This window comes from Pundamilia nyererei, unplaced genomic scaffold, assembly GCF_000239375.1.
Source record: "Pundamilia nyererei isolate P.nyererei 1_Seehausen unplaced genomic scaffold, PunNye1.0 scaffold00051, whole genome shotgun sequence".
Taxonomy (NCBI): Eukaryota; Metazoa; Chordata; class Actinopteri; order Cichliformes; family Cichlidae; genus Pundamilia; species Pundamilia nyererei.
In genome coordinates, this window is record NW_005187452.1 from 2,314,310 (window position 1) to 2,331,736 (window position 17,427).

Here is a 17,427-nt window from a genome sequence, read left to right on the forward strand (position 1 = left end):
TTGTGCTGCTGGACTTGCTCCCTCGCCACCACGCAATCAGCGTCAAGGTTCTCCTAATTATTTTATTTGTTAATTCAAAGAGGATCTCTCATTCGGGGAATAAATTAGAAAGCAAATGGGGAATAAATGATAATGCTCTTGTACTTTCTTCCCCTTTGTGAATGAAATTGAATTGGCTCTGTGTGGAGAGAAGTAGAGAGAAAATATAAGAAAATGATTAGAGTACCTATGTACTCATGGTATACAATGAGAGTATGTGCAGTTTTTCTATCAAAATTACATTTGTATGCATAGAGACACCTGCTCCTCGCTCTGTTGTTTTGAAATAACTGGTGGATTATGTGGTGTACTCAAGGGTTAGTTAGCAGCTGGAGTAGAATATATTGGAGTATATAAGAAATATATAAGTATATATGAGGCCAAATTGTGCAAGAGCGGATCTAACTTATGCTAAGTAAAGAAGAAAACTACTCTAAAGTTTAAGTTGTTATTACGAGGTTACAAGTGTTATTATCTGCCCACTAAAGTTAACTTGCTGTTAGTTACGAACAGGACTCATAGATTAAAACACAATAGCAGAATGCCTCAAAACTAAGATCATGTTAACAGTGTGTTTGCACTGCCATTGTATATGTTTTGTTTTGAGCACATGTGGGGTTAGGTCACTCTTTTCTTCTTGCTGGGTCAGAATCAGGTTAATTGGACCCACCCTTGCTCTGGCTCGATATATTTACACACAAATTGATAGCAAGCCTGCTCAGTTGATACTTTAACCGCAGCATGTTGCTGTTAACAGATGGAGTTTTTAAAGTGAACCCAGTCATGCACGGTCTGCCTCCCCTCCATGCTTGCACCTGCTCGCTTGTTAACCTGTAGGTATACAGACATACTATGCAAGTGTATGCAGTTTTTTTAAATTTTCATTAGTATTGCATTCCTTTCTATAGTAACACCTGCTCCGTTCTCACTTTTTTGAATAAATTGAGGGTTAAATACCTTGCTAAAGGGCTGCTAGATGCTGAAGTTTAAAAAAAAGTTATTGCTGTATACTTCAGCCCATGTAGGAATTTTCACATGGAGCTGTTTTCTGTTGAAAAAAAAAAATTAAAACAGAATGAGGCATTGGAATTGCAGAAACACTCAAATATTATTACAAAGCAACAACTCTGACTATTGTTTTCAGAATTAAAATTATCAAGCACTGGGGTCTGCTGTAAAAGTCAATAACAACTGCAGTCAAGAGAGTTACTTTTGTTGTTATTTTGGAGAAACAAAGTTTTCTTGTTTATTTGCTTTTCCCTCCTCAGAAACTAGACAGAATACACTTGGTTTTTGATTAGCTGGGTGCGCTGGGCTTTTGGTGCATTGGTACACCACAGTAATTAGGCTGTCAGTCAAAACCAGATGGCTGGTGGCTAAAATGGGGGAAGTGTTCAGAAGAGTCTCCTGCTTAGTTTTCTTGTTGTGAGTCCAGAAATGATGTTAGGACAGTGGTTCTTAACCTTGTTGGAGGTACCGAACCCCACCAGTTTCATATCCACATTCACCGAACCCCTCTTTAGTGAATTTTTAAAAAAAAAAATTTCAAATTCAAGACATAGATATGTTTTTTTACTGGTGCACAAAATGAGCCGTGCATGAACATCACCTTGTTCAAAGAACAAAACCAACACAATGCATGAACTTACAACAAATTACATACCTGCAAATCCGTGTGACTTCTGCTGTTGCCTTTGAGAGACCAGTTCAGATATGCGTGGCTTCACCTTGGCAAGTCTGTGTCATTTTCAAAGAAAAGTCTGTTCCTTTTCTTCGTTTTTATATCCAGCATTGTCGAAAAGGATTGCTCGCAAAGATATGTTGTAACAAATGGTATAAAAAAAATCCAGAGCTTTCTTAGCAATAATTGGATACTTGTCCATTTGTCGACACCAAAACGTTGAGAGCGTTGTTGTTCTGAAGAGTTGCTGTTGAACCTGGCTCTGCTGAATTTCAATGATTCCGTCAAGGTATTCATCATTGACATCTGCTGTCTCAACAGCAAACGTGAACGGCTGTCTCACCCATGCTGGATATGACTCTCTTGTAGGGAAATATCTGTCGAGAGACTTTGCAAGCTCATCTAAGTGCGTTGCAATTGTTTGCTTCAGTTCCGTGGATACAGAAATATCTCCGATTCCAGACACATCTTCGATCTTACTTACAAAGTTGTCCAGAAGGGGGAAGTTTGCGAAGTTGTTGTTCTCTGTTCGTCATTTCCATAACGTTAGCTTTTTTTGATAAGCCTTCAGCTGTCCTTCCGCTTCTATGATATTAACTCCACCACCTTGCATCTGCTGATTGAGATGATTGAGAGCTGCGAATATATCAGCCATGTACGCTAAAATGAGAATGAACTCAGGATTTTTGAAGCAATCTGCATGACAGTGTTGGTGCTCTTGCAAAAACAGGGCTAATTCCACACGCATGGCAAAAACACGATTCAGCACCTGTCCCCGGGATTACCACCGAACATTAGAATGGTACAGAAGTACCTCAAATTCAGAGCCCATTTCTTTACACAGCTCACTGAAGATGCGGTGCCTCAGAGCACTATTTCGCACATAGTTCACACAGTTTTTAACACTTCTGCCATTTTTGGAGGCAAGGGTTTTGTTGCCAATGCATGCCTGTGCAAAATACAATGAGTCACAATGATGTGTGGTGCATCAGCTTTTACTAGTGCACCAAAACCAGAGTTTCTTCCCAGCATGACTGGAGCTCCGTCTATACAAACTGCAGAAACCATGTCCCGTGAAAGATTGTTGTCTCTGAAGAAGTCATCCACAAGCTTCTTCACATCAGCTGCCTTAGTTGTTGTTGTAAGAGGCTTACAAAATAAAAAATCTTCTTTAATCATGTCATCTTTCACATAGCGCACGAAAACAGTAAGCTGGCTTAGATTAGCAACGTCTGTGCTCTCATCGAGTTGAAGGCTGAATTTTGCCGGGCTTGAAATCAGCGACTACTTGAGCCAAGATGTCTTTACTCATGTCTTCTATTCTGTCACTGATGGTGTCATTTGAAAGAGGAATTTGGGATAATTTACCTTCGGCCACTGTTCCGAGTATCAGATTTGCCATCTTTAACGCAGCTGGTTTCACAAGTGTTTCACCAATGGTGTGTGGCTTGCCCTGCTTTGCGACCAGATAAGCAACTTCATACGATGGTGTGAGGATCGGTTTGTTAACGGGTACAAATCCAAGAGCAGGCAGAGTGGGCCTTTCATCGAATCTGGCTCTCTTCGCCTTGAATTCAGTAAGTGTTGTGTTATTGTATTCCCCGTCTCCATGCAGCGTCAAGAAGTTTTCCTTTAGTTTTGCGAGACTGGAGTTGCTCAACTTGGCGTTGCAAATCATGCAGATAGAACGCTCACTTCCATCACGTTCTGTAGGGGGCGTGTCATCACAAATTTACACGATAATTCGGGTGTGTCTTGACCTCTGCGACCTCTGTGGTGGAGGCTCTGCCGAACCCCTGAGACCGATTCACCAAACTCCTAGGGTTCGATCGAACCCAGGTTAAGAACCACTGTGTTAGGATATGACTGCAGCTTGTAAATTCCTGAGATGGGAGAATAAACTAGCATGTTGCTATCTGTAATAGATGTTTCCATGTCTTTATTTAATTAAAGTATTCATATTTTCTATAATTATTAATTATATGGTTGTTGTTGTTATTATTGTTATTATTGCTCAACTTCAGATACAGAAAGTAGGTTCTTTAGAGTAATTAAATTAGTTTTGCATTTTAATTTTAAATTCATTTTTACAAAATTTAAGACGTTTTAACGGAGTATCCAGTCCTGTGAAAAACTAAGTATACTTTTACTGCCTTTATAGGTATTAAGAAGTAGCAGGTGCTGATAATAAGTAAGCATCACCTTAATAAATTTTGGCAGATTTGGCTGGTTTGCCATTCACTTCAAACCTGGAAATGCTCAGAGAATGATCAAAAACCAAAGAATGATATCTCAGTGTGTGAAAAGTTAAGTTTAGAAACAATTAGAAAAAGAAGAGCAATTATGGCTTATTTGGAAGGGTTGCTAAGATTGCTCTCTAAAAAGGACATAGCTTAGGTTTTAAAGAGACTTCTAGTTCAGTGTCCTTTGGAGAAATGAGATCAAAGTTGATATATTTTAGCATAACACCACATTTGGCAAATACCAAACACAGCACATGAGCACAAACACTTAACACCTATGGGGATGGTGATTTGGGCGTGTTTTACAGCCACACAAATAACCCCTGTATGCCAAATCATTCTGGAATCAAATATGAGGCCCTTCATCCCAACAGCTAAAGGCTGGCCCGTAATGAGTCATGCAAAGAACAATGATCCTAAAGAGAGCCGAGAGAGCTGTGTATCAACAATGCTTGAAAACCTAAATGAAGTGAAGCTACACCGTAAAGACGAGCGGGCTATTCCTCCACTTCCACCACAACAATATGAGACACTGATAAAGACATAAGGAAGCAACTACTTATTTTTTAGTAAAGGTTGTTTTGTTCTTTTCTAAACAGATTGTGTTTGAAGGAATTCGAGGCTCGGGTTTTGAGGGGGATATTGCCATTGACGACGTGTCTATCACCAGAGGAGAATGCAAGCAACAAAACACTGTAGCCAACGCAGGTAAGACAGGTAAGATATTTTGTGATTTTTGTGTAGAAATATACTTAATAAACAAAGAAGCACACAAAAGCAACTTTTGGAATTCGTGGTTGGGTCATCTTCATACGTTCAGAGAAACTCCAAATAAGACAGGCAATGCCATTCTATTAAAAAAATGTATAGCTTTGATATTATTTTCAGCAGAAATACATAAAAATCAACGACTTACTAAGAAAATGAATTATCAAACTAAATTCACCTGAGCTGGATTAAGTTAAAATGAAAATAAACTAAGGCAATAGAGAATTTAATTGCTATAGAAACCATATTTTTAGAGCTGTCACGATATGAGAACTAAAAGTCTTCTGTAGTGTATGGGAGGTGTTGGAATATAGAGCACAGAGAAAATATTGCCTTTGTGTGGGATGTATAGAAACAAGTGGACACCACAGGGCACCAGCATGGAGGTAAGCTGGAAGGCTCATCATAATTTGTGGTCCTTCTTCTTCTTCTTCTTTAATAACTGCATTTATCTTGCTTTCTTTTCATCCTCTAACTGTCCATACCACATCCTGCTGCGTCTTCCACACTTATTGCCATTATATCTATTCTTGTTTCCTTTTACCCTACATTCTTCATCTATCCTTTATTCATCAGCATAGCTCTGCTCACTGCTCTTTATCTTTAAAAGCTTGGGTTATTTATTTTAGAAATGTAGAGAAATTACAGAGACACTGTGTGATAATTAAGGATTTAGATAAGAAAAGAAGATAAATGCAGAAACATATGCACAAGAAGAGGAAAAAATGTTTATACACAATAAACTGACCAATCAAGTTTGCATGGTAAGTTAAATCAAGCAATCTGCTCCTAGTAGGGGCGATCGTGGCTCAAGAACTGGCAGTTCGTCTTATAATCGGAAGGTTGCCGGTTAGAGCCCCGGCTTAGACAGTCTCGGTCGTTGTGTCCTTGGGCAAGACACTTCACCCGTTGCCTACTGGTGGTGGTCAGAGGGCCCGGTGGTGCCAGTGTCCGGCAGCCTCGCCTCTGTCAGTGCGCCCCAGGGTGGCTGTGGCTACAATGTAGCTGCCATCACCAGTGTATGAATGGGTGGATGACTGGTTGTGTAAAGCGCTTTGGGATCCTTAGGGACCACGTAAAGGGCTATACAAATGCAGGCCATTTACCATTTAATGTATCCTAGGTCAAGCTAAGCTGTACTCATAATATTATTTTGTTACATACAAATACTGTTTGACACGAGCAACTTTAGCAAGAGGTGGGAATCCAACAAGAAAAAGTGTCAGTGAAGCAGTTTCGGTCCATGTAAGTGTGTGGAGGGATTCCAATAGCCTGCAGGTTAGAGAAGATATAGCAAGAGAAGAGGTCAAAAACACAGTGTTCAAAATTATTTATATATATATTTGTTCATTTGCATGTATATGTGTCTGTTAATATAAGAAACAGCAAAACAAATACAAATGGAAAGTGATCCAAAAGACAAAATATGGCTACCATCAGCTGTCCTCTGCAAACCAAGTCATGCAGGCAAACATGCACATACACACACACACACACACACACACACACACACACACACACACACTTACTGGCATTCCAGATCACATACAGGAAACATCTGATGAAATTTCAGACTGTTCACTTACTTTTTTCTAATAGGAAAAAAAAATCTTTCTATCATAATATATTGACCCTACAATTTAATTGACCAGTTTTAAGTGACAAATTTTACACAGCCCAACATGAAGAAAAAAAGATTGAAATACACTCTTTACTAGGACTCGGAGCAAAATAGGAAGGACCCCAGGTACAGACATAGATGAAATACAGAAGCAAATGCTGTGTGTTGCATTATAATATACAGCGACATGTACTTAGAATGTTCATGTTAACTTTCGCCAGAAATTATTATGAAAAAATATTAGAAATAAACAAAAAGAAAAAAATTGAAAACACACAATCTAATAAATTATTAACATCCTCCTTTTACCTCCTCAAACCTTGAGTGTGAGTTGGTGTGTCTGAGTGTGCTGATGATTGTCTGCTTGGATGTGCAGTGCAATCTCACACATATGTGCATGTAACAACACTGGCGGATGGAGTGAATAATGGATGAAGGTGAAAACAGGAAGAGGAAAGCTCTTGAGCTATCAGAGCGGGCGCGTGTGCATTTGTGTCCTGCAGGTTTTATGCAGGCAGAGACTCACAGTGCAGACAGATGGGCAATTATCAGGCAAGTAACTAAAAAGTCTTTGCCACTGCAAGAAACAAAATGCATCTGTCTTGGGTACAAGCTCTACCTCCATGAAGTTGGTGAGGTAAAATAGGGATTAGAGAAGAATAAACCCACACTCAAAAAAATAATTCATTGGATGAACGTAATTTTATCTTGCCACTTATATTCCATCTAAAAAATCATGTTATATTAATCCATCTTGATTGGGTTGTTTTAACACGATATATGTTTGTAAGTTTAACATAATATTAACAGTAACATTCCATTAATTTGACTTTTATTCAAACAAGTTGTTTGTACCAAGTTAGTCTAATTAAATTTAGTTAAAGTCATGTTATATTGTTTAAACACATACATCAAAAGTCAGTCTTGTTACATGAACTAGTACAATATTTGTTTGTTACACCAGTGATAATCTTATTGAATGAACAAATGTAACTTCTGTCTGTAGTACATGTTGTGTTCATATTACATAATATTCAACAAAAAATTCAACAGACTTAGAGCAACTTCCAATCCAGCTATCCTCTTATCTTTATCTGGGCTGCGGAAGTGATAAGGTAAGAGGGGCAGGGTACATCCTGGACAGGTCGCCAGACTATTACATAGAGACAAACAACCATTTGCTCTTTAACACCTTTGGGTAATTTATAATCACCAATTACCCTTACCCTAATAACTGAATGACTTCTAACTGTGGAGGGAACCAGAGTACGCAGAGAGAACCCATTGCAAACTTGGCCAGATTGAACCCAGGACCTTCTTGCTCTGAGGCAACAGCACGAGCCACCATGGCGTTGAGCTGTCAATACAGACTCAACAAAAGTAGGAAAGCTATGCTTGATGCAGAATTTTCTTTATGTTTTTGTTCTTGACAAGTTAAACCATAGTAAATAGTAATACAGGGAGTGCAGAATTATTAGGCAAGTTGTATTTTTGAGGAATAATTTTATTATTGAACAACAACCATGTTCTCAATGAACCCAAAAAACTCATTAATATCAAAGCTGAATGTTTTTGGAAGTAGTTTTTAGTTTGTTTTTAGTTTTAGCTATTTTAGGGGGATATCTGTGTGTGCAGGTGACTATTACTGTGCGTAATTATTAGGCAACTTAACAAAAAACAAATATATACTCATTTCAATTATTTATTTTTACCAGTGAAACCAATATAACATCTCCACATTCACAAATATACATTTCTGACATTCAAAAACAAAACAAAAACAAATCAGCGACCAATATAGCCACCTTTCTTTGCAAGGACACTCAAAAGCCTGCCATCCATGGATTCTGTCAGTGTTTTGATCTGTTCACCATCAACATTGCGTGCAGCAGCAACCACAGCCTCCCAGACACTGTTCAGAGAGGTGTACTGTTTTCCCTCCTTGTAAATCTCACATTTGATGATGGACCACAGGTTCTCAATGGGGTTCAGATCAGGTGAACAAGGTGGCCATGTCATTAGTTTTTCTTCTTTTATACCCTTTCTTGCCAGCCACGCTGTGGAGTACTTGGACGCGTGTGATGGAGCATTGTCCTGCATGAAAATCATGTTTTTCTTGAAGGATGCAGACTTCTTCCTGTACCACTGCTTGAAGAAGGTGTCTTCCAGAAACTGGCAGTAGGACTGGGAGTTGAGCTTGACTCCATCCTCAACCCGAAAAGGCCCCACAAGCTCATCTTTGATGATACCAGCCCAAACCAGTACTCCACCTCCACCTTGCTGGCGTCTGAGTCGGACTGGAGCTCTCTGCCCTTTACCAATCCAGCCACAGGCCCATCCATCTGGCCCATCAAGACTCACTCTCATTTCATCAGTCCATAAAACCTTAGAAAAACCAGTCTTGAAATATTTCTTGGCCCAGTCTTGACGTTTCAGCTTGTGTGTCTTGTTCAGTGGTGGTCGTCTTTCAGCCTTTCTTACCTTGGCCATGTCTCTGAGTATTGCACACCTTGTGCTTCTGGGCACTCCAGTGATGTTGCAGCTCTGAAATATGGCCAAAGTGGTGGCAAGTGGCATCTTGGCAGCTGCACGCTTGACTTTTCTCAGTTCATGGGCAGTTATTTTGCGCCTTGGTTTTTCCACACGCTTCTTGCGACCCTGTTGACTATTTTGAATGAAACACTTGATTGTTCAATGATCACGCTTCAGAAGCTTTGCAATTTTGAGACTGCTGCATCCCTCTGCAAGATATCTCACTATTTTTGACTTTTCTGAGCCTGTCAAGTCCTTCTTTAGACCCATTTTGCCAAAGGAAAGGACGTTGCCTAATAATTATGCACACCTGATATAGGGTGTTGATGTCATTAGACCACACCCCTTCTCATTACAGAGATGCACATCACGTAATACGCTTAATTGGTAGTAGGCTTTCGAGCCTATACAGCTTGGAGTAAGACAACATGCATGACAAAATACTCATTTGCCTAATAATTCTGCACTCCCTGTACATACACGTGGTGTGTGTATGGTTGTCTGCCTCTTACAACCCCAGTGATTTTCCAGTGGTTTGACATCTCATATGATCTTGTGAATTTCGTGAGTCCAGGCAACTATAACCACTCTTCCTAGATTGTATCGTGTCATCTGAACAAGAACAAATTAAGTTTTTGAATTTCATGCACATCCAACATGATTTAACTGCGTTCACCATAGAAACATGAAATTATTTTGTTCAAATGACAAGTTAGACTTTTGTAAATGTAGCAACCACCCAATTTACTTTTTTTAGTGCAACTCTGTCAGTAATTGTACATTTTCATTTATGACTTTGAGAAAAATGCAAATTAATTTAGAATACATAACGTTAATTCGTGACCAGGTTCTAGGCAGGAAGGCTAGGTACAGACATTTACCACTTCTGGCATTGAACCATGGAGCACACATTTATAACTGATTAACAGAAAGGTACAAGTCTGCGTCATAATTGAAACCTTGTGCAAAATATAGATCTAAACCTTTTTTAGGTTATCAATGAAGAGATAGATATTAGGGGGGTGAGATGAAAAGTCAGTACTATGGCACTTGTCTGCACAATATGTGACAGGAGTACATGTAGATGTGACCAGCAGCATTGCCCTGCTGTGATCACACTTATGTCTTTTTCATACTTTTACATAAAGTTCATACACCCACACACACTCCCACGCATACATGTGTGTCCACCTTGGAAGTGTTTTGAGCAGGTGCTTACTGTGTATGCGACCACTGCAGCTGCCGTATAAGCATACTCACATGCACATCTGCACACATTTACTTCAGGTCAGCTTTGTGCACACACAAGAGACTTTCATCCTAAATGAAGGATGATTGCCTCTGACATGTTTGGTGCAACTCCACCTGCACAAAACACAGAGCCCCACCTGGCTCATATGTGTTTTATTGCAGGAGAAGAGGCAGTTTACTTTAAACTGAAATCTTTGTTGTTTTTCTGTTGCTCTTCTGTCACGCTGGTCCATTCTCAAATAATTAAACAAAAACTTTTTTAAAAAAGTGCATGAACAGTACATACAAAAGGCTGAAATTAGTCCAAAAAGACCTATTGGGCAACGACATGCAGAGTTCTGGTAGTGATATTAAATGTCTGCCTATGCAGTAATACAAATGGAGCTTTATCCTATTTTTCAAGGTTTAATTTAATTTGTGCGTAAAAGTTCCAACAGAAAGCTCATTTCTTTCTTAAAGAAAATAATACTGGAAACTACAATATATTTGATTCCATTGCTGCACGCAGCAGGCAAGAATAAGCAGCCAAAATAGAACTGAACTCGCACAGATAATAACGAAGTTAAAACCTCAGCTTACACGCAAGGTTTTAACACAGATACTAATTAAACCCCACAGGGCACACATGTCAGACACACACACAGGTGATCAAATTTATTATGAAAACTATACCAGCCTCCTAACTGTGAATTTTCATGAGAACGAGGAGTCAAGATATAAATAAACCCATTTTTGCACACTTTGACGAGAACGTGTCCAAATGTGGATATTATTTAACTCCACCCAATAGCCAGATTGAGATAGTCAAAAACCTTTGCAACACAGGCATAACTGTGGAATTACTGCTTAATTATTTTGTTAACCTGTGCTGGGCAGCTTATAATAAGCTCTCTAATTTGATAAATTTACGGGCACTGATGTCCAAAGTTTTTCAGCAGGTGTGTGAGTATCTTTTGCACCATGGTTATCCTTAGTCATGCTTTTAATCGCATTTTGGAGCATAAAAGACGTGCAGCGGGGGGGTCAGAGGGACAGCGTATTTGAATTTATTTCACACAACTTTCTGAATGACAAATTTCCAAGTAAAATATCAATGGCAAAAGTGTTTCGACATCTTTTTTTTCCATTTGCCAGGGGGTGCTGTGATGGCTGCCTTTGGCCAGAGGCAGTGCTGCAACACCTCCAGCACCCCTGGTCTTGGAAATAGGACGAATGAATGAGTGCGTAAAGAGAACATTTGCTAAATGAAAGGGAGGAAGCAAGACAAAAGTATTTGAAATACAATGTTCCAATATCAATCAAAAATCAGAGCTGTAGTTAAATAATGAAAACCATTTGCAAACAGAACCACCACATAGGATAGCAGATGAGAAAATCGTGTCATCATTTACAGTCGAAAAAGAAACGTTATGTGATTTATGGCAATAAGGCCTGAATAATATCTTTTTTTCAGTTTCTTAGCACAAGTGACTTATGGACGGTTCATCAGATATGCCAGTGTTTACCCAGAATTCTTATTAACTCTTTAAAAAATTGGCATTTGCAGCCACATTTTCTACTTTTTCTGAAGGGAGAATATTATAGAGATTATTACTACAGAGGGAAGCATATTTAACTGCATTACACATGGAAAGCCCTAAAATCTTGAATAAAGCATAAATGAAGAATTTTTAATTGTTAAACCAATTTATATGGTTGATGGGGTCGCTTAGTGATCGAGTATTTCATGCATTCTTTTAACGTCTGTCAACTTTAGCGGAAACATTTTTTTCTAGTCATACTTTTCAGTTAATTTTGCTATATTTTTACTTCTAGTTTTTAAAATGATTGTGTATATTGATACTGTTTTGATGCTTTCAGTGTAGAAGTATATTTAGAATCTGGTTGTAATTTGGCTGTGAATGCTGACACAAGTTGCTCTTATCTGCTAACCTCTGGGGCAGTTCTCTTTACAGTGTGCTGCTTTTTGATTGGTATTTGAATACCACCTGGTTTTACATGTTATTATTATTGTTTTCTTAAATTATACTAATGGCGGCTTGCTGAAACTTGTATGTCTTTTTGCCCTTTAGTGTTTTTATCAGCGTGTTTTCTCCCTTTTCTGCTACATTTCAAAAGACTGCACCCTGTTTATCTTCCAAAGACTTGGAGTTGAGTGCCCTATTACTCTGTATCCTAAACACCATGTTCCACTCAATTGGTCGCCTGCATACTTTAGACTCTACTATAGGAATCTGTGTGTGTCAGTGTGTGCCTGTTTGAATGTGTGTCTTCTGCATACAGATACAAAATTTATTACAAATATTGATTTTCTGCCTGAAGGATGGACCCCTGATATGAAATCATATTGATCTTTTAAATACAATACCCATGCTTTTTTTATGAAACTGTGTCTGAACAGCTTGCATTTGTAATTTATGTATTAAAGGAGGGTGTGTATTGTATGTGTGTTTTGTAGTTTGCTTTATAGGACTGTATATATAAATGAATATAAATGAAAGCTTTAGATGATCCTGTGTGCTGTGTCTGAGCTGGTATTTTAATTTTCAAATTCAACAAATCTGAACAATTCGATTACACCATATAAAAATGTCTGCATTGTGTCTTCCAACTGTGCTTTAACAATCACGACCTTCAGAAAAAAGCTAAGGAAAACGGTTCAACAAATATTGATGATGACATCAATCGTAACTTCTTTACTCCCATTAAAATCTCAGAGCTGTCAGGGCAATGTATGGGATCTCAGTGGTGAAGCTTTCTGTTTCTCTTGTTTACTCAACCACCTTCTCAGCCATGACTGTCTTCTCATCTTTTCTTCTCCATACAACCTGTTCTTTCTTCCCTGACAGTTTCTGTGAACCTTTTTCTACAAACCCTCCTTCTTTCTTCATAACATTCACAACACAGTTTGATAATTTTCACATGATACTTCTTAGTAAAACTACCACTTCAGGGCATTCTTTAATGCTCAAATAAAATTCAATTTGTTTAGAGTCAATAAATCATTGAAGGCTAGCTCCAATTTACATTCATGTTATGCATTTAAAAATGCAATAAAAGAGACATAAAATATCAAAAGGAACACAATAAAACAAATACAGTCATACAAGATTCAGACAACACACCCGCAGGCTTTAAGGAAGTCTTAAGCCACATAGATAAACACAATCATCACACGCACAGTTATTTACTTAGTTTGTCTTCAATCGTCGGTTTGTCATCTATGACAGTTTTGTCACAAAAAAGCTTGCTGTCTGCTTTAGTGTGATGTTCCTTGTATCCTTGATCATTGATGATTATTATGTAAATGCTTATAAGTGTCCTTGATAGTTTTTAGATTTCAGTAAACTGTCACATACATCTCTTACTAAAAGTCGTCTTCATCTCAGAAAACCTTCTGAACCATCCTGTTTATACAGCCTTTGCAACCAGTTAATTCCGGTGAGATGTAAAAATCAACTTTCTTATAATTTTAAAAATATATATTTGTTTATGGCTACAAAGCCTTTGTGATTGTTCACTACTACTTTAACTGGGGAAATTACAAAAAGCACATCAGTCGAGACCTGTACTAAAAAGCAAGTTCAAGAAACCTTAGATGAATTTTGCTTTTCTGGCTTTGTCTACCTAACCTCAGCATTTAGACTAAATATTCACCAAAAGGTTATTATTTGATTTGGATAACTCAAACCAGTTTACTAATGTAGCTATGAGTGTGTTCAAATAAAAGAGGTTATTAAAAAATAACAAGTACTGTAAAAGGCTTAGGCAAACTGTTTTAGAAATATATTGCTTACAACAGGAAAGGGCCATTTTTAAATTTGTTGCTGTTGAAATGTAATTATAGGGGGAAAAAACATTGAGACAACTTGTTTTTAACACAAAAGCACCTTTTATTAGGAAATTCTGCAAAATTGCAGGCAATATATGAACAGAGTTAAGTCTTCTGGCAGCCTGTTGAGTAAAGCTTATCAGCAGTCTACTGGACCAAACCCGGATGCTCTGGTACCTTTTCCCCGAAGGCAGGGGGCTGGAGAGGGCCTGTGAAGGGTTCGGAGGTGTCACCCACAAGGCTGATGGCTTTGTGGGTGAGGCGGATGTTGAAACCAATGATCTTGCTAGCTGTAATGTCAAATGATTCCCAAAATATGAAGAAATCCTTGTGTGCAAGGGACAAGGCTGAAAAACAAATATTGGATGTCCATGAGCTCTCAAGCAGCACTGCATCAAAAACAATCATGTTTCTCTCACGGAAATGACAGCATAGGCTCAGGAACACTTCTGAAAAATAACTATCTGTGAACACAGTTCATCGTGCCATCCAAAAATGCAGGTTAAAGCTCTATCGTACAAAGAAGAAGCCATATGTGAACATGATCCAGAACTGAAGGACTGAAAGGATATGGTCTATCTGGCTTGTTCAGTTCAAATCTTTGCATTTTTGATGGTATGCATTAGTGTCTATGGAATTGGCCGCTTGCACATTTGAAAAGGTATACACTGGTTTTGGAGCACAGAAGATTCAAGACTTTTGAGCAGCTAGAATCCTATATCAGACAAGAATGGCACAAAACTTCTCTTCCAAAAGTCCAGCAACTGGTCTCCATAGTTCCAAATTCCCAAGTTTACAAACTGTTTACAAGCTGTTGCTAAAAGATGGGATACTACATAATGGTAACTGGGCCGTGTCCCATCTGTTTTGAGAATTAGTATTGCTATCAAACTCTAAATGAGCTATTTTTCCTAAAATGGTACATTTAAAAAAAATTGGTTTATGAGACTGCAAGTAATTAAAAATCTCATTGTCATCTTATCATTCTCTTTTTGTTTACACATCCAAACGTTCCAACTTTTTGAAATCAGATTTGTATTGCGAATTAATGGGAAAATGAGTTATTAATGAGTCATATGAGTTAAGACTCAGATGGAATGTAGGACTTAGGGAGAAGTTACAAGACATAGCCAGACTTTTGGCTCCGTACTCATAAATTTGAGACATCCATTTGTGAGAATTATTCTGAAAACATTACCCCCTCTTATTCCAAAGCAATGAACATTCTTTGTGGCAGATATCACAGGCACGAAGGAAACATGCTGTTACTGTTCCTGTTACATGTTTTTTTCACATGCGTGTGATTCTTTAAATAGTCTCCTCCCAAACTAGACACATAAAAATGCAATAAGGCCAGCTGCAAAAAAAACATAGTAGATTTTTTTTGTGTGTGATAGACAAATTTTTTTTTAAATGTATACTATTGCAATCTGTGCCCCTAGATATGAGGGGTTTTTAGGTTATGGTTTTGTATCTCTTTTTTTATTCTGAACATAAAGTAAGTTAGCGTAGCAGAAATGAACCTTACTAAGGCCTACATTTCTATAGCACATGCCAGTTTTGGAAGAATACTGGAATTATTTAATCTTGATAGCAGAAGCTGTTAAAAATTGCTAATATGTTATTTCTGTGCTAACATGACTCTTTTTTTGTTTGTTTTTTTTTGTAGTTCTGATTGGAGGATCACACCCACTCCCACTGGCTAAATGGCTGGCCTTTGGCCTCTCCTGCTTTGTTTCACTACTCTTCAGATGATGAGCACTCCCCATAGCACCACCAACTGTCTGTGCTGACAGACACTGCCCTGACTTGCGCTCTTTTACTTCTCTCTCTTCCCCTGTACCTGTCTTTTCCTCTGCGTACCTGTCCATTTACTTGTCTGTCCTCTTCAGTTATTGCAGTCTTTCTGTCCTTCATGCATCCAACAAGAAACACTATGTATTTGTCTATCTTCTTGTCCTCTGCTCTTTTTTTTTTAATATTTCACCTATTCGCTTCATATAACCAATCAATGCTCATACTGTATTTAAGGTTAACATACTTAATAGTCTTTGACATAGAGACTTGAAATTCCCTCCTTTATCCCTTGATTAGATTCTCTTTATCCATGTCAGTGTGCCACTTTGTCAACTTTGTCTTTTTTCTCTCCTTTGTCATCCTTCTTGGTCCATATGTGTACCCTTCATGTATCTTCACTCCCTTGAACCGCTATCCTCGGAAGTCCTTCCACCCTATTCCCCAGACACACCAAAGTGTCGGACACTCAACCAAAGATGACAAAGGACCTGAGGGAATGAAATGGGGGAACGGGGATTCTAGGAAGAAAGTTAAAGAAAGAGCGAGAGAAAAGGGAAAGTGGTCAAAACAACCTTTTCCACAAAGACAGTCTCCCTTCCGGACCAGCCTTTGGCACCATGGGAGCTACTGATTGATAAGGAGACACTAAAAACTGATGACTGAATGAATAAATAAATAAATCAATCATTGAGGAAATGACTAACCAGGACTGAGGATAAAAGAAGGGTGTCCTTGGTAGCCTCTTGGTAGCCTCTCTGCTTGCCACAAGAGATGAACCTCATACGTGTACATTTATCTTATATATATATATATATATACATATATATAAATAAATATATATTAAATAAAATGAAGGTTAAACAAAAACACAGCTAGGGCAGTGGAGGACTTTACAAAGTGAAATTAAAGAAGCACAACGTTTATACAACCTCTGCTGTTCCTTTGGATTTTATTCAATTTCTTATGTGATATTGCAATTTGTCAGACCTATTCAGTGTTTTTGATATTTGCTTTTTTGTTCTGTTATGGCATCATGAGGGTCAAGGTAATTAAAGTATTACATTCATATTTATGAGAGGCAGAGAGGATGATTTGTGATCCAGAACCTGACTGAGCACGTGAATGGAAATGCAAAAATGACCCAAACCAACTGGTAACCTCAAATTTTCTTCGCAGATACAGATGAGTACACATATACACCCAGACATAAACAAATGAACACTCCGTTTTCATTGCTGAAATCACTGTCAAACACACGTCATCCGATGAGGAACACAGGAGGAAAACCTTGGCTGGTAGATGCAACTTTTACTTTTGTACTGTCTATTTCATTAACTTCTTTTTACTAGATATAGGAGTCAAATATCTGAATTAATCAGAACACAGCAGGCAGACGTGCCTCAAACATAAAGCAAATTGTGGTGTTTTATGGGAAATGGATAAGCGCCTGGAGTAAGTTTCAGCACTTCTTCTTTCGCGGGTTATTGAATGTCATGTATGGATTTCCCCCACCCAATGCGTCAAAGGTGGAGAAGATTAGCAGTCTCTGCCAGATGTGCAGTGTGGATTGAATAATACATTCTTTGTTTAATTACTGAATGTCTGTATTATAAGCACTTCTCATAGTCCCATAGATATGATTGTTAAAATTAAGCAATACTCA

The 17,427-nt window shown here is 38.2% G+C and overlaps 1 protein-coding gene across 2 annotated transcripts in view; it reads left to right on the plus strand.

Moving 5' to 3' along the window:
- Positions 1–16,545, plus strand: part of mdga1 (MAM domain containing glycosylphosphatidylinositol anchor 1) — a 186,610-nt gene extending 170,065 nt beyond the window's left edge. Inside the window, exons 17-18 of one of the 2 annotated variants that reach the window (XM_005733341.1) lie at positions 4,563–4,680; positions 15,637–16,545. In XM_005733341.1, the coding sequence (XP_005733398.1) occupies positions 4,563–4,680; positions 15,637–15,722 (204 nt within the window). In that variant the 3' untranslated portion in view covers positions 15,723–16,545. The remainder of the gene's footprint in view (positions 1–4,562; positions 4,681–15,636) is intronic. The other variant, XM_005733342.1, reaches the window with a different exon arrangement.
- Positions 16,546–17,427: the final 882 nt, after the last annotated feature.